The 22,181-nt window shown below is 31.5% G+C and overlaps 1 protein-coding gene across 1 annotated transcript in view; it reads right to left on the minus strand.

Moving 5' to 3' along the window:
* Positions 1 to 1,301: 1,301 nt before the first annotated feature.
* Positions 1,302 to 22,181, minus strand: part of LOC114330247 (serine protease snake-like) — a 59,173-nt gene continuing 38,293 nt past the window's right edge. Inside the window, exons 5-7 of the mRNA XM_028279570.2 lie at positions 14,903 to 15,120; positions 11,223 to 11,434; positions 1,302 to 1,587 (exon numbers count right to left, since the gene is read on the minus strand). Coding sequence (XP_028135371.2) covers positions 1,372 to 1,587; positions 11,223 to 11,434; positions 14,903 to 15,120 — 646 coding nt within the window. The 3' untranslated portion in view covers positions 1,302 to 1,371. The remainder of the gene's footprint in view (positions 1,588 to 11,222; positions 11,435 to 14,902; positions 15,121 to 22,181) is intronic.

The raw sequence follows: 22,181 nt of genomic DNA on the forward strand, positions 1-22,181 counted from the left end.
TATTATTGTAAGTGTTAAATCTAAATATTTCTAAATCTAAATCTAATATAGGAAAACTTTTTCCTTGTGGATTTTTAAATCTAATTATTTGGATATTTTTATTTATTTTTAAGTAAAAACACTTTTAATATTATTTTATTAAAACGCAATAACTAGCTAAAACTAGGTACATACTAGAAAAATAAAAAATAATGTATAAATCAATACAAACAAACTACAACTACATTAAGAGCGTAGGCGCAAAATTTCTGGTCAAGGGTTTTTCGAGTCCTGAGAAAACTAATAAGTATATTTGAAAAATTTAAACGCAGCATGAAAGACTACATTATTACCGAGGGCCGAAAGTTGCTGAAGACTTCTATAATGTTTATTGTAATAAGTTAAGGAGTGAAAAAAGAAAAGACAAAATTGAGTGTGATTTTTAATTTCAAATATCTCATTCAAAAGAACCTTTTTGTTTATTCTAAGGGACTTTCAGCCCTCGGAAATAATATATGTATATGAAATTAATGTATCTTTCATTTTGCGTTTTAAATTTTTCAAAAATATTTATTAGTTTTCTCAGGATTCGAAAAAAATGAATGCGTTTAAAAATTCCACCCATTCACTTTCCCCGTCGTACGCCTCTGGTAATAGCCTAAAACGTTTGTTTAACATAATTTAGTAGTTTGTACAGTAAATACCTATACTTCCTGTCAAGAATAAAAAGAATACGTCAAATAGTTTTAAAAGGCTTAGCAAAAATAATTTTTAAATTTTTAGATAAAACACCCTGTAACTCAGTAAGGAACCACATTTTATTTGTTTTAGGTTTAAGTGTTTTAGGTTAAACCTTTGTATTTTGTGCTAAGGTTTCTCCAGTTACTATATGGACAATTATTACTGAAACACCCTGTATATTCTCTTACCGAACTTTCTATGATTTCTCTTATATTTTTCCATTTCTGATTTATTGTTATCTGTGTGTCTGCTGACATTTCTTCTTTCTTTCCTATTTTTCCCTATTATGCACCGCGCTTGGTAATTTCTGAACATTCATGCCTATAGAAGTTCTGATGTGAAGTCATGACATTGCGCTTCTACCTACGTCACTGCAACCTTTTACCTTTTCTTTAATTACCAATGGCCCATATGTGGCCCTCATACCAATCCGTTGGCATTATTTCATTTTCCCATACTTGCACTATGAGTTGATAATTGATATATCCTTTTCTACATTTGATCTCCACCAAACTTGATCATTTCTATTGAAGAGAAATGCCAGAAAATAATAGAAAAATATAAAGGAAGGAGAGAAAAAATTCATCTACTTTTTTATTAATATACAGTATAAAGTATAATATCATCATCACAATAAAAAAATAACTGACACTACTCTGGCGTGGTTTCAGGATGTGCTTTTTGGTACTCCTCAGACCACACAATTCTTTCAATCCAGTCTAGATAATAAGAAACTCTCGTGTATACTGACGGACTTCTAGTGATACCGCACGCTTTACCAAACGATGTAATCCCGACTATTCTATAACCTGTACCATAACTGTACTTCTTGCTATTTTTGACTTGAAGTGGTCCACCTGAATCTCCCTGAAACATAAATTATTTCAAATAAAAATAAATACAACCATTTTCAATTTCAATCAGAGAGTACAGCAAGTAACTATCGGTTTCGAGGCTTCTTAGCTCCTCATCAGGAGATACACATGCTGTTATCTCTGAATGAACCAGGATAATACACTGAGAGCAGTCAATGAACGAAATGACAGGGATATCCTAGCGACCTGCTAGAAAAAAGTTTAAGTTTTTAATCTAATAGCACATAAAATGATACCATCTTATTATATCCTATCAGACTAATAACAATGAAAAACCTTCCCCGGTTACATCATACGATTCTTCTAAAAATGCAATATATGCGGATTCTGAGAACTATAGGAAGATGAGGGAATTTTACAATTTATAATTCACATCCCATCTGCTCAGGGCCTCGATTTTTGACCCTTCGCTTCGTTATTGAACGTATTCGCTACGTATACTAAACAGATACGAAGCGAATACGTTCGATAACGAAGCGAAGGGTCAAAAATCGAGGCCCTGGCCGTGAATTTCAAGCGAGAATGATTAGCTTAGTACTCCAAATATAGTAAATATATAAATAGTAAAATTCCCTCATCTTCCTCTAGTTCTCAGAATCCGCATGGCTTGCATTTTTAGAAGCCTCGGATGGTGTAACCAGAGAAAGTTTTCCATTGTTTTTAATCTGGTAGGATATGTGCTATTAGATTAAAAACTTAAACTTTTTTATTTTAAATAAGTTACAATAATCCGGGGGATGTACAGCGGGTCCAAAGGACTAATTAAAACATACGAAACCTTCTATTTCTACTCCAACAGCTGGGTCAAGCCATCAAGGAAAAGTGGATTAAAACTCTGAAAAAAAAAATGGAAATAACACAAAGTAGCAAAATAGCATGAAACCTTGTAAAAAAACTTAGCAATGATCGTCAAGAACATACTCCACCTTACTAGCTTACAACAAATTAAGTCGCTAACCAAATCCTTATAAATCCTTTTACACTAAAACAACTCCACGACGGTATCAAAAGGTTATAAAGCGGGAAAACTATTAGTGTAGATGACATATGCTGTGAAAAAATAAAGCATCTAGGCCAAAGAGCAAAAAAATGGATCTTGTAACCCTATAACACGTGCTATTAAGTAATAGCCTTGATAAAATCGGGAAAGGACCCAGAAAATCAAGTAGCTACTTCTCTATTTTCTTACCTTTTCAAACTATACAAGAGACTCATGCTCATCAGAATAGAAAAAAATGTCAACAAGCATCTCATCCCACAACAAGCAGGATTCAGACCCGGCAAATCTTGCGCCAGTCGAGTCTCACACTAACAGAACCCATTGAACAGGGCTTCCAAGAAACACTTATAAACGGCGCTGCTTTTGTAGATTTGACAGCATGCCAGTAAGGTATAAGCCTGTATCCCTCGTACCATAAAAAGTAGATTAATAACAAGCTGAAAATTTGTTAATATTCTTTTTCTCATGATCATCTTTCAGTGCGTCACAGTTTTTCGATTACTGTCTAACGTATTAAATTGTATATGACAGAAAAAAAGGCACGTCGGTGATTTCTTTGGTAATTATTCTAGTTCGGTGATTATTCTATTTGTCGATAGATGGCGCCATAATAAAAAAAATAATTTTTTTTAAATTAGATAATAATATTACAAATATAAACTGTATAATTTATAAGACTATACAAATCAAAGAAAATACCATTTTATAAATTCAAGAAACACATTTGATTTGATTTTATTCCAAATTGAAAATAAAATGTGACAACTGTCAGATTTAACTAAAATGTCATGTTAGAATAAATGTCATAAATGTGTATTATCACGGACTTACTCTTTTTCCTATCATTTGTTACGGACTGAAAAATGATCATGAAAAGGACAATAGCTTAACTGTGTCTAGTCGGATAAACTTTTCTGTATGAGAACACTGGAACAGGGGAAGTTTTAATTATTGTGGAACGTGATTTTAATTGTGGAACGTGTCACCCTGACAAGTTTATGATTGTGAAAACTAGCAGGTTGTTTTTAAGTTCATTCAATAGCAAACTTTTTTACGCCAGTCAATGGGAGCCAGAATAGAATATTACCTCCGAATTCTATCCTACTGCATGGATTTTAATGAAATTTTGGGAATAGCCTCTATTTATCTCCTAATTCAAAGTCTAATGTGTGCTTTTATCTTGGGGCTGGTTCCCACCCCTTCTGAGGGGTGGACATTTTTTTGCTAAGATAACCACGGAATTCGCTAGAGAACCTAATTATAAGCAAAAACTGTTTGATTTTTTTTGAAAACAATACTTTTTGAGTTATTCGTGGTTGAAAATTGGCTATTTTCATTGAAACATAACACCTTTTCGAACGGTTTTTTCCAATACCTTACAAAATATGCATCTAACTAAAAAAACTGTATAAAACATCTTTGTAGGTTATAAAAAAACAACGACACACTTGCCTTCACAAATCTTCTAGTTATAATACAAAAAAGATATGGTAGGTGAAAAAGTTTGTTGTTTTGATACATGCTCAAATTGGTGTATTAAATAACGGACAAACGGTCGATTTTATGTGTATATTGCCATTAACACTTTTTGTAGTGCTTGAAAAGGCCTTTAAAATGAGCAATATTAAAGGTAAATTGCATTCAAACTAAGCGAGATATCTTGCAAACAAAATTGATAACTAATGTATTTTAAGAAAAAATGAGAATTTATTTTAACCCCCATCCACCAGAATGTAAATGCATCATTTTCCGCCTACAATACCTTTTATTATAGTGTTATTTCTATGTTCAAAAAGTTGGACGAGTTTAAAATGGATGGTTTTTGAAAAACATTAGATCAAATTATAGAGCGCATTTTTAAATTGTCATAAAATTCTTCCTGTTTCTCCATGTAACTTGAAAAAAAAGAAAGTTTTACCTAAAAAAACTCTACATTTTTGTATTACACATTTTTTTCGTATCTCTTATCGAGCTACATGGAGAAAAAGGAAGATTTTTAAGGAAATTTAAAAATGCGTTCTATAATTTGATCTTACTTTTTTCAAAAATCCTTCATTTTAAACCAGTCCAACTGTTTGAACATAGAAATAACACTATAATAAAAAGTATTTTAAAAGGAAAACAATGTATTTAAATTCTGATGTATGAGGGGTTAAATATACTTCTCATTTCTTCTTAAAATACATTAGTCATCATTTTGTTTTGTAGCATATCTCGCTTAGTTTAAATGTAATCGACATTTAATACTTCTCATTTTCAAGGCTTTTTCAGGCCTTTTCAAGCACTACCAAAGTTATTAGTACCATTATACACTTAAAATAAAACGTTTCTCTGTTATTTCAAGTTGAATGCACCGATTTGAGCATGCAGCAAAAAACAAACTCTTCTCACCTACCATACCCCTTTTTGTATTATAACTAGAAGATTCATGAAGGAATGAATCTATTTGGTTTTTTATAAGCTACAAAAATATTTTATATAATTTTTTTGTTAGTTGCATATATACATAGTACGTTCTTTAAAGGTGAAATATTGCAAAACCTCTAAATTTTAAAGAACCGCTTGGATTGACATGAAATTTGGCATACACATAGCTAACATGTCAAAGAAAAAAGTGATATTGTGCCGATATGTGCTTTTGCCCTAGGGGTGAATTTCACCCCCTTTTGGGGGTGAAACATATATGTTCGATATAAGTCCGGAAATGGATAAAATGACTAATTCTAAGCAACTTTTGTTCTATAAAGTTTTTCCCATCTACCTCTACCGAAAGTATACTTTTCCGGACCTGATTGTAGGGAGCAAAGTTGTACTTTTCCTCCCTATGGAGGAAAAGTAAAAATGACATGGTATTTTATTTATGAAATATAACTTATTGACGCCCTGCACAATATCTAATTTCTATTACGTAAGTATCTATACATTTTAACGTTTATTTATAAAACACCCTGTATTTTGCAGAATCGTAAAAAACAGTAAATTGTTATTTTGATTTAACAATGTGTACATTAATAATTTGACTTATATTTGACAGTTAAAAGTTATATTGTACCTACTTGTTAGTTTTAGTTCTAATAATTTTTGTTGGTTAGTTACATAAATAAATTAAGTAAAAATGAAAAAATGACTTGTTATTTGAGGAAGGTGGAAAAACCATATGTATAACATGGGAGTAAAGTGCCTTTTCCTCCTTTCAATGATTACTAGTAAAGTAAACTTCATTCTCGGGAGAAAAAGTAGCACTTTCCTCCCTTGTTATACAAATAGCTATTTCACCAAGTTAATACTTTTCGAGTTATTTGCGAGTGAATATGTTAATTTTTATACAAAATTACCAGGTTTCGGACGGTGTTTCGCAAATAACTCAACAAGTATTTGGTCGAAAAAAAATTCTTATAAAAAATATAGCACTTAAAAAAGTTAAAAACATCGTGTATATACTAGGTCACTATACCTAGTAGAAGCAGAGTTATACCTAATGAAAAATAGGTTCATATTCGTCAAATTCCAAATCGAATATTTTAACGTGCCATAACCAATAAACAAAGCACTTTTTTGGGAAAAAATAATTTTAACTTTTTTTAAGTGTTTAAAAAATGCTTATTTTTGTTTTTGAAAAAAGTTTTAGCATCAAAAGTAAACAAGTTACCCTCAAAATAAAGTTGGTCCTTTTTTTGGTAAGGAATCGGGAAAATCACTCCCTAATTAGCATTTAAAATGAACTTAATTGTTACCACTTCACAAGTTTTTTACTCGCGTATGTATTGATCATATGATATGTAAGTTTCATCGGTTCAAAGTCCTTAATTTTGAAAGAGCTCTAGTTAAAAGGGCTTGAACGAGTCATTTATCACGAGTGTATGCAAATTTAGAAACACCGAATCTTAACCAATTTTTGTCTTACAGAAAAAGAATAAAATACAAAATATTTGCACTTTGAATCGATGAAACTTACGGATCGTTTATATAAACACAACATAAGTAACTTGTGAAGCAATAACGATTAATTTCATTTAATTTGCTAATTGGGGAGTGATCTTCCTGATTTTATTTGCCAAATCAAAAGGGACCAACTTGATTTTGAGCGTAACTTGACTACATTTGATACTAGAAATTTTTTGTATAGAAACAGAAATAAAGCTTTTTATAAACACTTTAAAAAAGTTGTAATGTGTTTTCCCCAAGAATGCTTTTTTATTTGGATATTTCACAATTAATTATTCTGTTTGGAATTTTCCGAATATGAACCTATTTTTCATTAGCTATAACTCTGCTTTTGCTAGGTATGGAGACCTAATATATACATCGTTTCTCTCCATTTTTTATAGGCTATAGTTTTGCTGAGAATATTTTTTTCGACAAAATGCTTACGTTTTAAATTATTTGCGAAAAACCGTCTAAAAACGTGGTTATTTTGTTGAAAAATGAACATATTCACTTGCAAATAATTCGAAAAGTATTGATTTGGTGAAAAAACTCTATAGAACAAAAGTTGCTTAAAATTAGTCAATTTATCCATTTCGGGACTTATCTTGGACATATATTTTTTCACCCCGAGATGGGGTGAAACTCACTCTCAGGGTAAAAGCACACATCGGCACCATATCACTTTTTTTCTTTAACATGTTAGCTATGCGTATACTAAATTTCATGTCAATCCAAGCGGTTCTTTAAAATTTACAGCAAAAACCGTGAAAGAATGTACTAACAGATTTTAAGTTATTCGCAAAAATCCATTTTTCAATGAAAATGGCCAATTTTCAACCACGAATAACTCAGAAAGTATTGAGTTTTCAAAAAATACTTATGAAACAGTTTTTGCTTAGAATTAAATTCTCTAGCCTCTTCCGTCTCTATTTTATCCAAAAAAATTTTCACCCCCCCCCAGAAGGGGTGATAACCACCCCCAATATAAAAGCCCACATTGGCATAGGGTAGACTTTGTTTCTTGAGCTATTCCCTATTTATTATGAAAATATCAAGTAAATCGATGTAGTAGGATGGAATTCCGAGCCAAATACCCTCATTGACTGCCCTATGTAATATTATGAAAAAATTTTTGTCCGAAAAATATATTGGGCGTTTTATTAAGTCCGACACGCAGAACATGTCAAATGACAGAAATTATATTGGTGGTAAATAGCAGTCTGATTTTTGCAGAAAGGGTAACAAATCAATTGGAAGTTCTGTCCGACAAAATACATGGGACGTTTTCGTAGTCTGACGTTCGAGACCTGTAACCTGTTCCAGAATTAAAACTTCCCCTGTTCCAGTGTTACCTTTCATCAAAGTTTGTCCGACTAGACACCGTTAAGCTATTAACAAATTTTCAGCTTGCTATTAATAAACTTTTTTTGGTACGCGAGATCTAGATCTAGTACAAGACATTGATTGTTCAAAAATTGTACGACACTCTCAATGACTACCTTCTAGGTAAGGTTTTGCTTAGTGCCAAATAGACGGTTTTCGTCATGCTTGAAGACAAAGTAAGTGGGTGTAGAGTTCAAAGTTACAACAAATAAGTCGCTACACAACTTCTTATTAATCCTTTTACACTAAAACAACTCAAAATCTTAAAAAACGGGAAATCTGCAGGTGTGGATGTTATACAGGGTGTTTCATTGGGAAAATAACATACCTTAACTGTAGAAAGAGGACACTTAGGCGGTCTCAAAAATACCATACTTAATGGGTCTTACTCCATTAATAACAGAGATACTGGGTGTTTTATCTATTTTGCCATTTTCTTATTTGGTTCATAACTTTTTAACCACTCCGTATATTTATTTTATATTTGGCACGCAAATATCCTTTAAGATGTACAAAAAATTAAGTTATTTACAAATGTAAAAAATCCAGGCCCGGATTAAAAAATATTAGAAAAATATTCCGACCCAAAAACAACACCCTGTACATTAAATTTTTTTAAAATGGATTTTTCAGTTGAAAAGAGGATGAATTACTAAATTTAGTGGTATACTTTGAATTTTCGGCAAAATGATTTTTCTGGTCAAATTTTGAATTTGAATTCTGAAATTATGTGAATTACGAGAGCTTTAAGTAGAAAAAAAATTAAATACAACTTACGACTTGTTAACCGCACTCTATATTCATTTTATATTTAACACGCGAATATTCTCTTAGGTGTCCAATTAATTATTTTATTTACAATTATAAAAAATCCAGGTCTGAATTAAATAATATTGTAAAAATGTTCCGACCCCAAAAAGCACCCTTCATATTAAATTTTTTTAAAATAGATTTTTTAGTTAAAAAGAGGATGAAAAACTAAATTTAGTGGTATACGTTGAATTTTCGGCAAAACGATTTTTCTGGTCAAATTTTTAATTTGAATTCTGAAATTATGTATGTGAATGGCGAGAGCTCTAAGTAGAAAAAAAATTAAATACAACTTACAACTTGTTAACCGCACTGTATATTTATTTTATATTTAACAGGCGAATATTCTTTTAGGTGTTCAATCAATTATTTTATTTACAATTATAAAAAATCCAGGTCTGGATTACAAAATATTTTAAAAATGTTCCGACCCAAAAAAACACCCTGTATATTAATTTTTTTTAAATGGATTTTGCATTTGAAAAGAGGATGAAAAACTAAATTTAGTGGTATGCTTTGAATTTTCGGCAAAATGATTTTTCTGATAAAATTTTGAATTTGAATTCTGAAATTATGTCAATTGCGAGAGCTCTAAGAAGAAAAAAATTAAAATGAATTTAAATTAATACCATTATTTTTAATCTAAATTGGTAAAATGCTAAAACATTTCAGTGTTTTTTTATTATCTGTGAAAAATAGTTTATGGCGAATATTCATCTTTAAATAATGAATAAATAATAAAGCGTCAATAAAGAATACATCACTTTATTCAACAAAGTATCTAAAAATTATAACAAAACAGAGAAAATGTGCATGACTATTGAAAACTAAAGTACTTATTCAAAATTACCACCATCAAAAATTATTGTTATGTGTCAAAATGTTAATATTTTACCAATTTATATTAAATAATGGTGTTAATTAAAATTAGATCATATTTTAATTTTTTTTACTTTGATCTTCGCAATTCACATAATTTCAGAATTCAAATTCAAAATTTTATAAGAAAAATTATTTTGCCGAAAATTCAAAGTACACCATTAAATTTAGTTTTTCAGCTTCTTTTCAAATGCAAAATCCATTTTAAAAAAATTTAATGTACAGGGTGTTTTTTTTGGATCGGAACATTTATACAATATTTTTTAATCCGGACCTGGATTTTTTTTATTTGTAAATAAATTAATTGATTGGACACCTAAAAGAATCTAAAAGGGAGGTTCCCTAGGTTGGCTGTATACCATATAGTTAAAAAAACTCTAACAAGAAGTAAAACCACTTCTATGTAAATTGGTATATTTATTAAAACTTAAAAATCCCAATGGATTGAATAAAAATAATGGATTGAATTAATAAATATACCAATTTACACCTAAAAGAATATTCGCGTGTTAAATATAAAATGAATATAAAGTGCGGTTGACAAGTTGTAAGCTGTATTTCAATTTTTTTTTCTACTTGGAGCTCTCGAAATTCACAAAATTTCAGAATTTAAATTCAAAATTTGACCAGAAAAATCATTTTGCCAAAATTCAAAGTATACCACTAAAGTTAGTTTTTCATCCTCTTTTCAACTGAAAAATCCATTTAAAAAAAAATTAATGTACAGGGTGTTGTTTTTGGGTTGGAATATTTTTCCAATTATTTTTAATCCGAACCTGGATTTTTTACAATTGTAAATAATTTAATTTATTGTACACCTTAAACTATATTTGCGTGCCAAATATAAAATAAATACACAGTGTGGTTAAAAAGTTAAGAACCAATTAAGAAAATGGCAAAATAGATAAAACACTCAGTATCTTTGTTATTAATGGAGTAAGACCCATTAAGTATGGTATTTTTGAGACCGCGTAAGTGTCCTCTTTCTGCAGTTAACGTATGTTACTTTCCCAATGAAACACCCTGTATACAGTGAAAGGAATGAAGCATCTAGGCAAAAAACTGTGATCTCGCAACTCTATAAAACGTGCTGTAAAGCCTGCCAAATTTCAAAATCATGGAGAAAATATAAAGTAATAGCCTTGGTAAAACCGGGAAAGGACACAGAAAATTCCAGTAGCTACACACCTACTTCGCTCTTATCACTTTTTCAAACTATACGAGAGCGTCATTCTCAACAGATAAGAAAAAATGTGGACAAGCATCTCATCCCACAAGGAGGATTCAGTAATCAGTTCGTTAGTGTTATTTTTTACCCAGGTCAAGTAATTACACAAACGAACCCATCGAAAAGGCTTTCCAAGAAAAACTTATAAAAGACGCTGCTTTTGTAGATTGGACAGCATGCCAGTAAGGTACATTGCTTCACAAATTTAACGATAGTCTCAATGACAACTTCTAGCTAAGGAGTACAAATCAAGGTTTTGCTTACAAAACATACGTTATTCTTTATGCTGGAGGACAAAGTAAGTAGGGGTAGAGTTGATAACGACGGTCTTCCACAGGGAAGTGTTTTAGCATCAATTAATGCTTGCATCACATTTAATATTTTTATATACAGTACTTACTTCACACGTGTCTCTCCCCATATCTCCGCCTGCACATATCATCGTGTCGCCATCAATTCCATATGGTAAGACGGATTTGCCTACATCACTGTATGAATTTCTGCATTCCTCTGTAGCTACTTCGTTTAATTTTACATATAGCAAAAAATTACTTGCTTCCCCAGCAAATTCTTCCTTGCCCCAGCCAGCGGCCGTCATATTGCCTTTCGAGTCTAAAAGTAAATATATTTTAACATACTTAGATCAAATTTACACGGTCAAACTACTAATAGAAAAAAAATGGCCAAAAATGGATCCCTCCATCTGGCTTTTGTTGAACTTAAAAAGGCCTATTACTCGATAACGAGAACCAAGCGATGGAAAGCGATGAATGACATCGAAGTCCCACCACTATTAATAAAAGCAGCAAAAGCGCTCTACAAGAATAACAAAATATCTATCAAAACAGGCAATAGGATATGCAGTCTATTTAAGATGACAAAGGGGATGACAAAGATGCTACAGGACTGCTCCATACCCATTAGCCTGTTCAAAATATTCCTGCAAAAAATCACGAAACCATGGAAAAGAACCAGTGAGATACCAGTGAGAAACGAATACCTACATACTCCAAGTTTTGTTGACGACCAAATGATGATCGCACAAGATGAAGATGACTTCAGCTTTATGATGAGAGAAATTAAACAGGAATATACAAAGAGTGGGATAGAAATAAACCTAAAGAAAACCGAATACTTAACAACGGAGTATACAGAAATTAAACAGCTGGAAATTGACGAAGGCAAACAAATCAAAGCAACACACAAGTACAAGTATTTAGGTTTCAGAATATCAAACAAAGGAACAACTGATGAAGATATTAAAAATAGACTATGACAAACAAGAGACTGCATACGAAAAATGAACTCCTTACTGTGGAATAAGTATATCAGTATAAAAACCAAAAGAAGAATATATAACACCATGAAAAGAAGTATATAGAGTTATGGGTGTAAAAATTGGATAATACATTGAGAAGAAAACCAAAAACAAAATAAGAGAGATGAAATTCCTAAGGAGAAGCTGCAGAATGACAAGAAGAGATAGAATAAATAACATAGAGATTAAGAAAAGTATGGGAATGCATTTAGATATAATATACTACATGGATCAGAAGGGATAACCATGGTCTGGACATTTCAGAAGAGCAGACGAAAAATGTTGGATAAACAGAATAACAGAGTGAAGTCCGACAGGGAGAAGGCACAGACGCAGACCCGACCATCTTTCAGAGATGAAGTGGACGAAGCAATGGAAAAATATATTGCAGGAAGGGGACTGCCAAAACAGAAAGAAGTGAAGAGATCGGTTGAGTGAAGGAATACAGTGAAAACTGTGGAAATGCTTAGTATATTATAATAACTACACGTTTAAAAACGTTTACAAACTTATACATATCAGTATATCGAGCTAACTACCCAGGCAACCAAATAACCTTTACAAAACGTTGAAAAAACGTCATAATTATCACCAAACTACGTCAGTTTATAACGTTTTTTTGACGTCGAAAGTCACGTGAATATGTCACACCATAATTGACATCATTTTTGTCACCTTCTCAATACGTGATATCAAAAACGTAGTTTTTATGTCGTGTTTTAGATTATGTTTCATTTTATGGTTTTAAAGATACCTACACAATAATTATTCGTATGGGCATTGTTGGTATTGCAATTTTTCATTTAACCGTTTTAAATTTAGCCCGTAGGCTAAAAGTAAAACCAAATTGGAAGACTCTCTAAAATGTATAGAATTACAATACCCTCAATGCAACATACCTATAGGTATAGAAATTTTACTTTATATGTATATAGGTACATATACTTACTGTGTCAAAATTGAAACAACATATAAACTAATAAATAATTTATTGTTAATTTAATTAAACTCGATAACACATAATTAGTTCATTAACTGAAAATTAACACCAAAACAAATTAAAACATACTTAACCTCAAACAGTTTTCAAGAAGAATTGTTGTATTAAACTTACTCACTTGAGAAAAACTAATGAAAATATCTTAATTAACACGTTTCTTCAACTAAATGTCTAAATGAAAAGTCTTATTTTACCACACAAAGCACCTAAACAAAAAATGAAACACTTCTTATGAAATTGGAGTCATAAGACTCCTAATTTTGTGACGTCAGACTAAGGCCACAAGGGTGCCTAAATGAAAATGTGCCTTTAGGCGTATTTTAACGTCATTAATCTTACGTATTTAAAATCACCTACAAAAGACGTTTATACGACTTAATCTTCAAACACGTATATAATCTGATATACTCTATATATATAGAGATTATATATATATATATATATATATATATATATATATATAAAACAAAAGATGAGAAGTTATTGGTTTAACGACCACTCGTACGATATCAATCAAATGAAATAGAGAATGTGGAGAAATCCCCTTACGAATATTTCTCCACATTCTCTATTTCATTTGATTGATATCGTACGAGTGGTCGTTAAACCAATAACTTCTCATCTTTTGTTTTAAACATATGTTTTACTTCAAATAATTAGGGAATTAAAACTTGAGACTGTCATTTTCAGATTTGGCGTAGATCTACGCTTCTGCTATGTCTTGGTCTCGAATGTTGTTTTTGAGTGGAATGTGTCTAAGGATATTCAACCTCTCATCCTTACCGATGAGCCCAGAGAGGTTGAAGAGGGCGAAACACATTTCTAAGAACTAGTGTTTGGATTTTTAATTCTATCCAAAAAAATTTTCCCAACCCAAAATGGTGGATGTGTGAATTATTCGTAAGGGGATTTTTCCACATTCTCTATTTCATTTGATTGATATATATATATGATCAGAAGATGGAGAAATAAGGAAGAGAATAACGCAGGCAAACAGAGCTTATTTTGCCCTCTCCCATATATTTCGGTCAAAAAGTGTCCACCGAAATACAAAGATGAGAATCTATAAAACCTTAATTCGACCAATAACATGCTATGGCAGTGAAGTCTGGGTGCTGAAAGAAACATCCAAAAACAAACTCGACACATTCGAAAGGAAAGTACTTAGGAGAATACTAGGACCTGTGAGGGAAAACGGAATCTTCAGAAGTCGATACAACAACGAGCTTTATCAACTTTATAAGGAAACGCCCCTGTCAGACTTCATTAGATTACAAAGATTGCAATGGGCCGGACATGTGATAAGAATGGGAGAGGATAGGCTACCAAAACGAGCACTGAATGCTAGAATGCAAGGAAAGAGACCGGTTGGGAAGCCACGAAAGCGCTGGGAAGACACAGTAAACAGCGACGCACAAGCCCTTTTAGGAGTCCGTGTATGGAGAAGAGCAGCCACAGACAGGCAAGGGTGGAGGCAAAAAATAAAGGAGGCCAAGGCTCAATTTGGGCTGTAGTGCCGTAGAAGAAGAAGAAGAAGAAGATATATATATATATATATATATATATATAATCTATAATCTGGTATATAAACCAAAATCTGACGTTTCCTCAACGTTTTTGACGTCACTTGGTTGCCTGGGTAACAGATCCTGTATCGACTGCCATTTGTAAATATTAAATAAAACCACATTTCTTATAAAAAAATGAGTGCATTTTCAAGCATAAAATCACAAAAAAGCAAATATAGAAAATAATTACCTACCATATATATTTTTAATAGTTTGTAAACAAGCTATGTTTACATATGCGGTAATACGGATATTTCGGTCCAATTGAATCAGAGCAATATCGTTATATCTTGTAGAAGATACGTAATTTGGATGTGGAATTGCTCTGGTTATATTAAAATCTTGCGGTTCTGCATCGTCTTTTTCAGTTGAAAGATCTAAATCGCCTAGATGGACCCATTTGGCTGCACCGCTAGAAACAAGAAATACATCAAGATAAGAAGTACCTAATATTCACTAAATATGTTAAGAATGTTCTTCTATATTATTATTTATTTTAAAGTCTTCAATAATAACACTATAGTCCAGGGTAATAAGGTTTTTTCCATGACACTTCAACAGCCAGCGTTTTTTCGACAGGTAATACCTATGAGAACAAATTGTAATTATTTCCTGCGTAGGATCTGGCGGCCATTTTTATTTATAAATAATTTAATGTCAAAAAACGGCCTTTTTTCATTTTGTTTCTAAATAAATGGAAACCAATGAAACTTTGCTTTCTTTAGTACACACATCAGGGGAAAAGCTTTAAAACGGCGTATTACAAAGTTTGATATATTCATTTATTGCTAATATAATTCAAAAAATAGGGCAAAAATAAATTTTTATAAAATAGGGGTCCTTTGGTGACCAATATGTGACAAAATTTCAAAGCGATTCATACAATTGTTCAAATTTTATTCAAATTGTTTATCCAGAGAGCTTTTTTTTTGCAATAACATAAGTCAGAAAAAAATGATGCTATTGTCCTTTTCATGAGCATTTTTCAGTGCGTAACAAATGATAGGAAAAAGGGTAAGTCCGTGATAATACACATTTATGACATTTATTCTAACATGAGATTTTAGTTAAATCTGACAGTTGTCACATTTTATTTTCAATTTGGAATAAAAACAAATCAAATGTGTTTCTTGCATTTATAAAATGGTATTTTCTTTGATTTGTATAGTATAGTCTTATAGGCGGAGAGCTAGAGCCGAAAAATCATCGTCATAAGTAATATGGAGTTTTTCCTGTGAAATGTGTCCATTGTATATTGACAATTATGACCTCTTTCAGGCTGACACCTCAATGGGTACAGGAAGTAGCAATAAGGGATGAAAGGGGAAAGTTAGTGCAGTCATTTAAGCAGTTTTCACCTCCTATTTTGTTAAAACTCCATCGATTTGCATGAAAATTGGTGAGTAGTTAGAGCATACCTCAAGAAACAAAAGTGATTTGGTGCCACTTGCACTTTTACCCTGGTGGTGAATACCACCCCTTCTCGCAGGTGAAAACTATTTTATTAAAATAACCCCACAAATCGATAGAGGGACAAATTTTAAGTAAAATTTGTTATATCATGTTATTAAAATAAATCAATACTTTTTGAGCTATTAAAGATCAAAGATTTGTCTATTTAAGAGCATATGCGTGAAGTTACGGATGATAAAAAGAACATGGTAATTAATTGTATGTTATTAAAATATTATTTTTATATTCTTTCGATATTTAATTGAATTTTTTTTTCATTATAAACTGAATATATCCAGAAACTGGGGGTGTCCAATAATGGGTACATTTGACATATTCGAATACACTTTTGCTAAATTTAAAATATCGAAATAATATAAAACTAATATTTTAGTAACATACAATTAATTAATATGTTCTTTTTACCATCCGTAACTTTACGCATGTGCTCTTAAACAGACAAATCTTTGATCTTTAATAACTCAAAAAGTATTGATTTATTTTAATAACATGATATAACAAATTTTACTTATAATTTGTCCCTCTGTCGATTTGTGGGGTTATTTTTAATAAAATCGTTTTCACCCCCGAGAAGGGGTGGTATCCACCCCCAGGGTAAAAGTGCAAGTTAGCACCAAATCATTTTTATTTCCTGAGGTATGTTCTAACTAGTCGCTAATTTTTATGCAAATCGATGGAGGTTTACCAAAATAGGAGGTGAAAACCTTTAAAGACTACACTAACTTTCCCCATTCATCCCTTATTGCTACTTCCTGTATCCACTGAGGTGTCAGCCTGAAGGGGGTCATAATTATCAATATACAATAGACACATTTCACATGCCAAACTCCATATTACTTATGACGATGATTTTTCGGCTCTTGCTCTTAGACTATTATAAATTATACAGATTATATTTGTAATATTATTATCTAATTAAAAAAAAGTATTTTTTATTATGGCGCCATCTATCGACAACTAGAATAACTAGAATAAATGTTGTAAATGTCTGTAATCACGGACGTGCCTTTTTTTCTGTCACATACAATTTAATGCGTTAGAAAGAAATCGAAAAACTGTGACGCACTGAAAGATGATCATGAGAAAAAGAATAGAATCATTCTACAGGTGTTAAATGAAAGAGCATGAGCTATATTTTCAAATTGGTTTAAAAAAGGCAATAAAAAATGCATTTATTAGTAATAAATAATTATGCAAAAGTATGGTAAATTTTTCCTTATAAACTGTTTAATTTTTTTATATAATAAAATATATATATATACATATATATATATATTTATTAGAATTTTTTATCAATTATTATATACACTACTTAGTAGTTGTGCACCTAAAACACGCTAAAAAGTAGATTTTTTTGAAAAAAATTATTTTAAAGTTTATAAGGAAAAATTGACTATACTGTTGCATAATTATGTATTACTATAACTTGCTATAACCACAATTCAACTAGCTAGCGATCTCAAACTCGTTTTCAAAAAGTCAGTCAATGATGCCGAGCAAAACAGAGTGAAACAACTCTGCATGAACTGCAACCATATATTGGTCGTTTTTCCTCGGACTTTCTAACTAGAAGAGAATCGTCAATTATTAGAAGATAACCACTCCAAACTTACTCATGGTTTCTTGATGTCTTCAGGAACTCGTCTAACTTGCCTCCATTGCAAGGTTTTCCTGACTTTGAAACACATCCTCACCGACTGTAACTCATTCACCAACCTGTATACTGTATACATCACATAATATGAACCCTACTGTTAAAGAAATGCTCAACAACCCTACGGAGATCATGAAAACTATATCGTTTTTAAAAACCGCTCAGCTATACAAGAAGATTTAACATCATAGACATTAGTTAAAGTTGTATGTATATTATTATATGTTTTCGTTATTTAATAATGTATCTAATGTTAGTGTTCTTGTACCAATGGCCATAGTTGTCTAGGTACTTTATGTAAATAAATAAAAAATTATTAGTAATAAATCCATTTTTTATTAACTTTTTTTAAATCAATTTGAAAATTTAGCTCATGCTTTTTCATTTGACACCTGTAGGATGGTTCTAACATAATGTTTTCTGACTTATGTGATTGCAAAAAGAGTTCTCTGGGATAAACAATTTGAATAAAATTTAAACAATTGAATGAATCGCTTTGAAATTTTTGTCACATATTAAGCACCAAAGAACCTCATTTGACAAAAATTTTAAAGCTGTACACTAATTTTTACAATAGGTAAATTGTAAAATTTAGACCAGATAATATTTAGATAATAGACCAGTAAGGATCTGTTTTTAGGTGGATGTGAGAGATGGCATTCAGATTTTTGCGGCTAAAGTTAGGTGATAACTTCATTAATAATAATTGAATTATGCTCTTTCTCAAATATGCCCGGAACATTAATAAAAAAATTCAAATATTTAAAAATTTCGAATAACATCGATTTTTTTCAAATTTTTTTGTTTATAACTTTAAAACGATTCATTTTGGAACAAAGTCGTAAAGGAATAAAACAAAGATAATTAAATTTTCTATCAGATGCGATTAGTTAAAAATGTCTTAATTTATCACCCTTGCTGCAAAATAGAAATAAATATAAAATAAGGGGGCAAAACAAGCCTGTCCTTATTCAATGATTTTCCATCATTTAGGTTACACTTGGAATCTTCCTAATTCGCTTAGAAAATTTTTGTAATGTGCTAAAACCGTACACCGTCATTAAAATTGACTTACTAGATTTTGAATAAGTATTTTGCAATCTAAACTTAAAAAAAAAATTAAAATTTTTTATTTTAAAATCTTGCACAACAAAAACTAGAACATACAAAGATTTGTCAATTTTTTTACATATAAAGAAGCACTCCACCTATCCAATGCACTTTACAGAATTGAAATTGGATTATTTAAGCAGCCTCAGCAAATGTTTTAAAGTTATAAACAATTTTTTGGCTTATAAACAAATTAGTGCTGTGCCCAGGAGGGGGTGCTACGCGCTCCTTTATTTAGATGGACTTACCCAAGGTTTTTATGTATTTTTTGACCCGTAGAACACGATTTTTTTGGGTAACAGTTGATCCGGATGTCGATAAGATTGTTATAAACAAAAAACTTGAGGAATTACATAACATCGATTTTTCGCAAAATAAAACATTTTTTTGTATTTCTTGGGCAATTCTAAGCAAAAAATGTTCTTACAAGTTTTTTTCGTAGGATGCATAGTTTTCGAGATAAACGCAGTGGAACTTTCAAAAAATCGAAAAATTCAAATTTTTGAACGCGAATAAATTTTGATTAAAAAATAAAACAGCAATTCTGCTGACAGCATTTGAAAGCTTAAATCAAATTATACCGGTTTTAATTATTTGCATTGCTAAAAATTATTTTTTTTATTAAAACAAAGCTATTTGTTTATAAGCCAAAAAATTGTTTATTAGTTTAAAACATTGCTGATGCCCATTAAATAATCCGATTTTATTTCTGTGAAGTGTATTAGATAGGTAGAGCACCTCTTTATATGTAAAAAAATTAGCCAACTTCTAAATGGTCTACTTTTTGTTCAGAAATTTTAAAAATTTTGAACTTTTTTAAAAACATTTAGATTGCAAATTTATTATGCAAAATCTATTAGGTCAATTTTAATGAAATTTGGTACACGGTGTAAATTTTGCAGATAATTTCCTAAGCGAATTATTAAGTTTCTAAGTGCCACCAAAGTGGTTAAAAACATTGAATAACAACAGGCATATTTTGCCCCCTTATTTTGTATTTATTGCTATATTGCAGAAAAGGTAATACGTTAAGACATTTTTGACCAGTCGTATATCATACAAAATTCAATTATCTTTATTTTATTTCTCTACGACTTTGTTCCAAAACGAATCGTTTTAAAGTTATAAGCAAAGAAAGTAGAAAAAAATCGACGTTTTTCGAAATTTTTAAATATTTTAATTTTTTTATTAATGTTCCGGGCATATTTGAGACGGAGCATAAGTCAATTATTATTACTGAAGGTGTCACCTAACCTTATCTGCAAAAATCCGAATGCCACCTCTCACATCCAAAAATAGACGTTTTTTCACACATCCTTACTGGTCTATTAACAATAAAGGAGTATATCAAACTTTTTAATACGCCATTTTAAATCATTTTCCATGCTCCCGAAGATGTGTGTACTAAAAAAACCATAAGTTTCATTGTTTTCATTTATATGAAAAAAAAAGAAAAAAGGCCGTTTTTGACAATAAACTGTTTATACATAAAATAGTTAAAATTTGTTCTTATAGGTATTAGCTGTCGAAAAAATGCATCAGCACCCTGGCTGTTGAAGTGTCAAGAAACGGGGCATATTTTTGCTTGATTATCCTGGTCTACTATTAACAAAATACGCTTAGCTATTGATTTAGCATTGTTAAGTGGACAAAAACGGACATAGAAAATCTTCAGCGAAAAGTAAGTACACACCTCACAAAGGTACAAAAACACCATTCTAAAAGTGCAGTAGAAAGAACGACATTGCCACGGAATTTAGGAGGAAGAGGACTTATGGATATAGGTGAGCAATTAGATAAACAAATTGCTAATTTAAGAACTTATTTTCAGATGCAGACTGAGACATCTACTCTACATCGCGCTATCTGGGTAGTAGATGACACAACACCGATCAAACTGAGGGAACCAGAAATGCGCATAAACCACCTTACTAAGGACCAAAAAATGCGCACTTGGATGCGTAGACCTCTGCACGGGCGACATCCCAATGAGGTCAGCCAAGATTATGTGAACAATATAGCGTCGAACTACTGGTTGACATCAGGAAAGATGTTCCCCGAAACGGAAGGTTCATTACTGGCCATTCAGGATCAGGTTATACCAACCAAAAATTACCTGAAATATATCGTCAAAGACCCTCAGGTCGGGGGCATAAATAACACCTTACCGGGGGCTGCCAGGCATTTGCTGCAACTGAATACAAGGAACGGCATGACTCAGTAGGAAAGATCCTTCATCAACATATAGCTGGGACTTCTCCAAATGGACCATCTCCCATAGTATCAATACGTTCCTAATGACAACTATAAGCTATACTGGAACCGCACTGTGCTCACAGACCAAACAGTGGCACATAATAGACCAGATCTTGTATTAGTCAATAAATTAACGAGACAAACAACACTTATTGATGTGGCGATTCCTAACAATAATAATCTACGTACCAAATTTACTGAAAAAATCGCTAAGTACAGAGATCTGGAAATTAAATTACGGAGAAAATGGAGAATGCAAAGTACCCAGACAATACCGATTATTACATCTACTACTGGAGTTGTTCCGAAGACCCTCCTCGAAAGCATAAAAAAGTCTAAATGAACATCTTTATAAGACCATGCACAAAGCTGTACTACGGGCGACGCGCGACGGCAGAAGTATACGAACATTTTTGGAAGATACACCTGCATACCAAGTCACCTAGGGCGCGATAACATGGTAAGAGTCCCACCAGAGCTCAATACTTTTGATACCGTAGGTATCTGGAATAAGTCAATTTTCCCCTGAGAGGGAGTAGGAGGGGGGATAAATACGGTTAATTTATAACATTTATTTATTTAACCGTACAAATATATCTAACTGACTCCTTAAAATATTTGATACTATATTCATTTTATTTGACAATAAAACAGTGTGTTTTTGTTTTGTTAGTTTGTGCTTTGTTAGATTTGATAGAACTCCCGTCATTTGGGAAGGCACTAATTTGTATATTATTATACTTGTACAGAAGTCAAAATTTAAAGTTTTCTCCGAATCCACGCCTTAGCATTAAATCATTTCAATACTCAGTAACAGTTTCAAATGTCAGTAACTAATCACCAACTTTAAAGGCAAATTAGATAATTTATAGATGCGTCATAATATCCAAATTAGTGCGATCCCAAATGACAGGAGCTCTATTATATAGATTTCATATATTTTTCTTTCTTGAACAAGAAACTAATATTTAAGAACTTAC

Source organism: Diabrotica virgifera, chromosome 4 (genome assembly GCF_917563875.1).
Source record: "Diabrotica virgifera virgifera chromosome 4, PGI_DIABVI_V3a".
Classification (NCBI taxonomy): Eukaryota; Metazoa; Arthropoda; class Insecta; order Coleoptera; family Chrysomelidae; genus Diabrotica; species Diabrotica virgifera.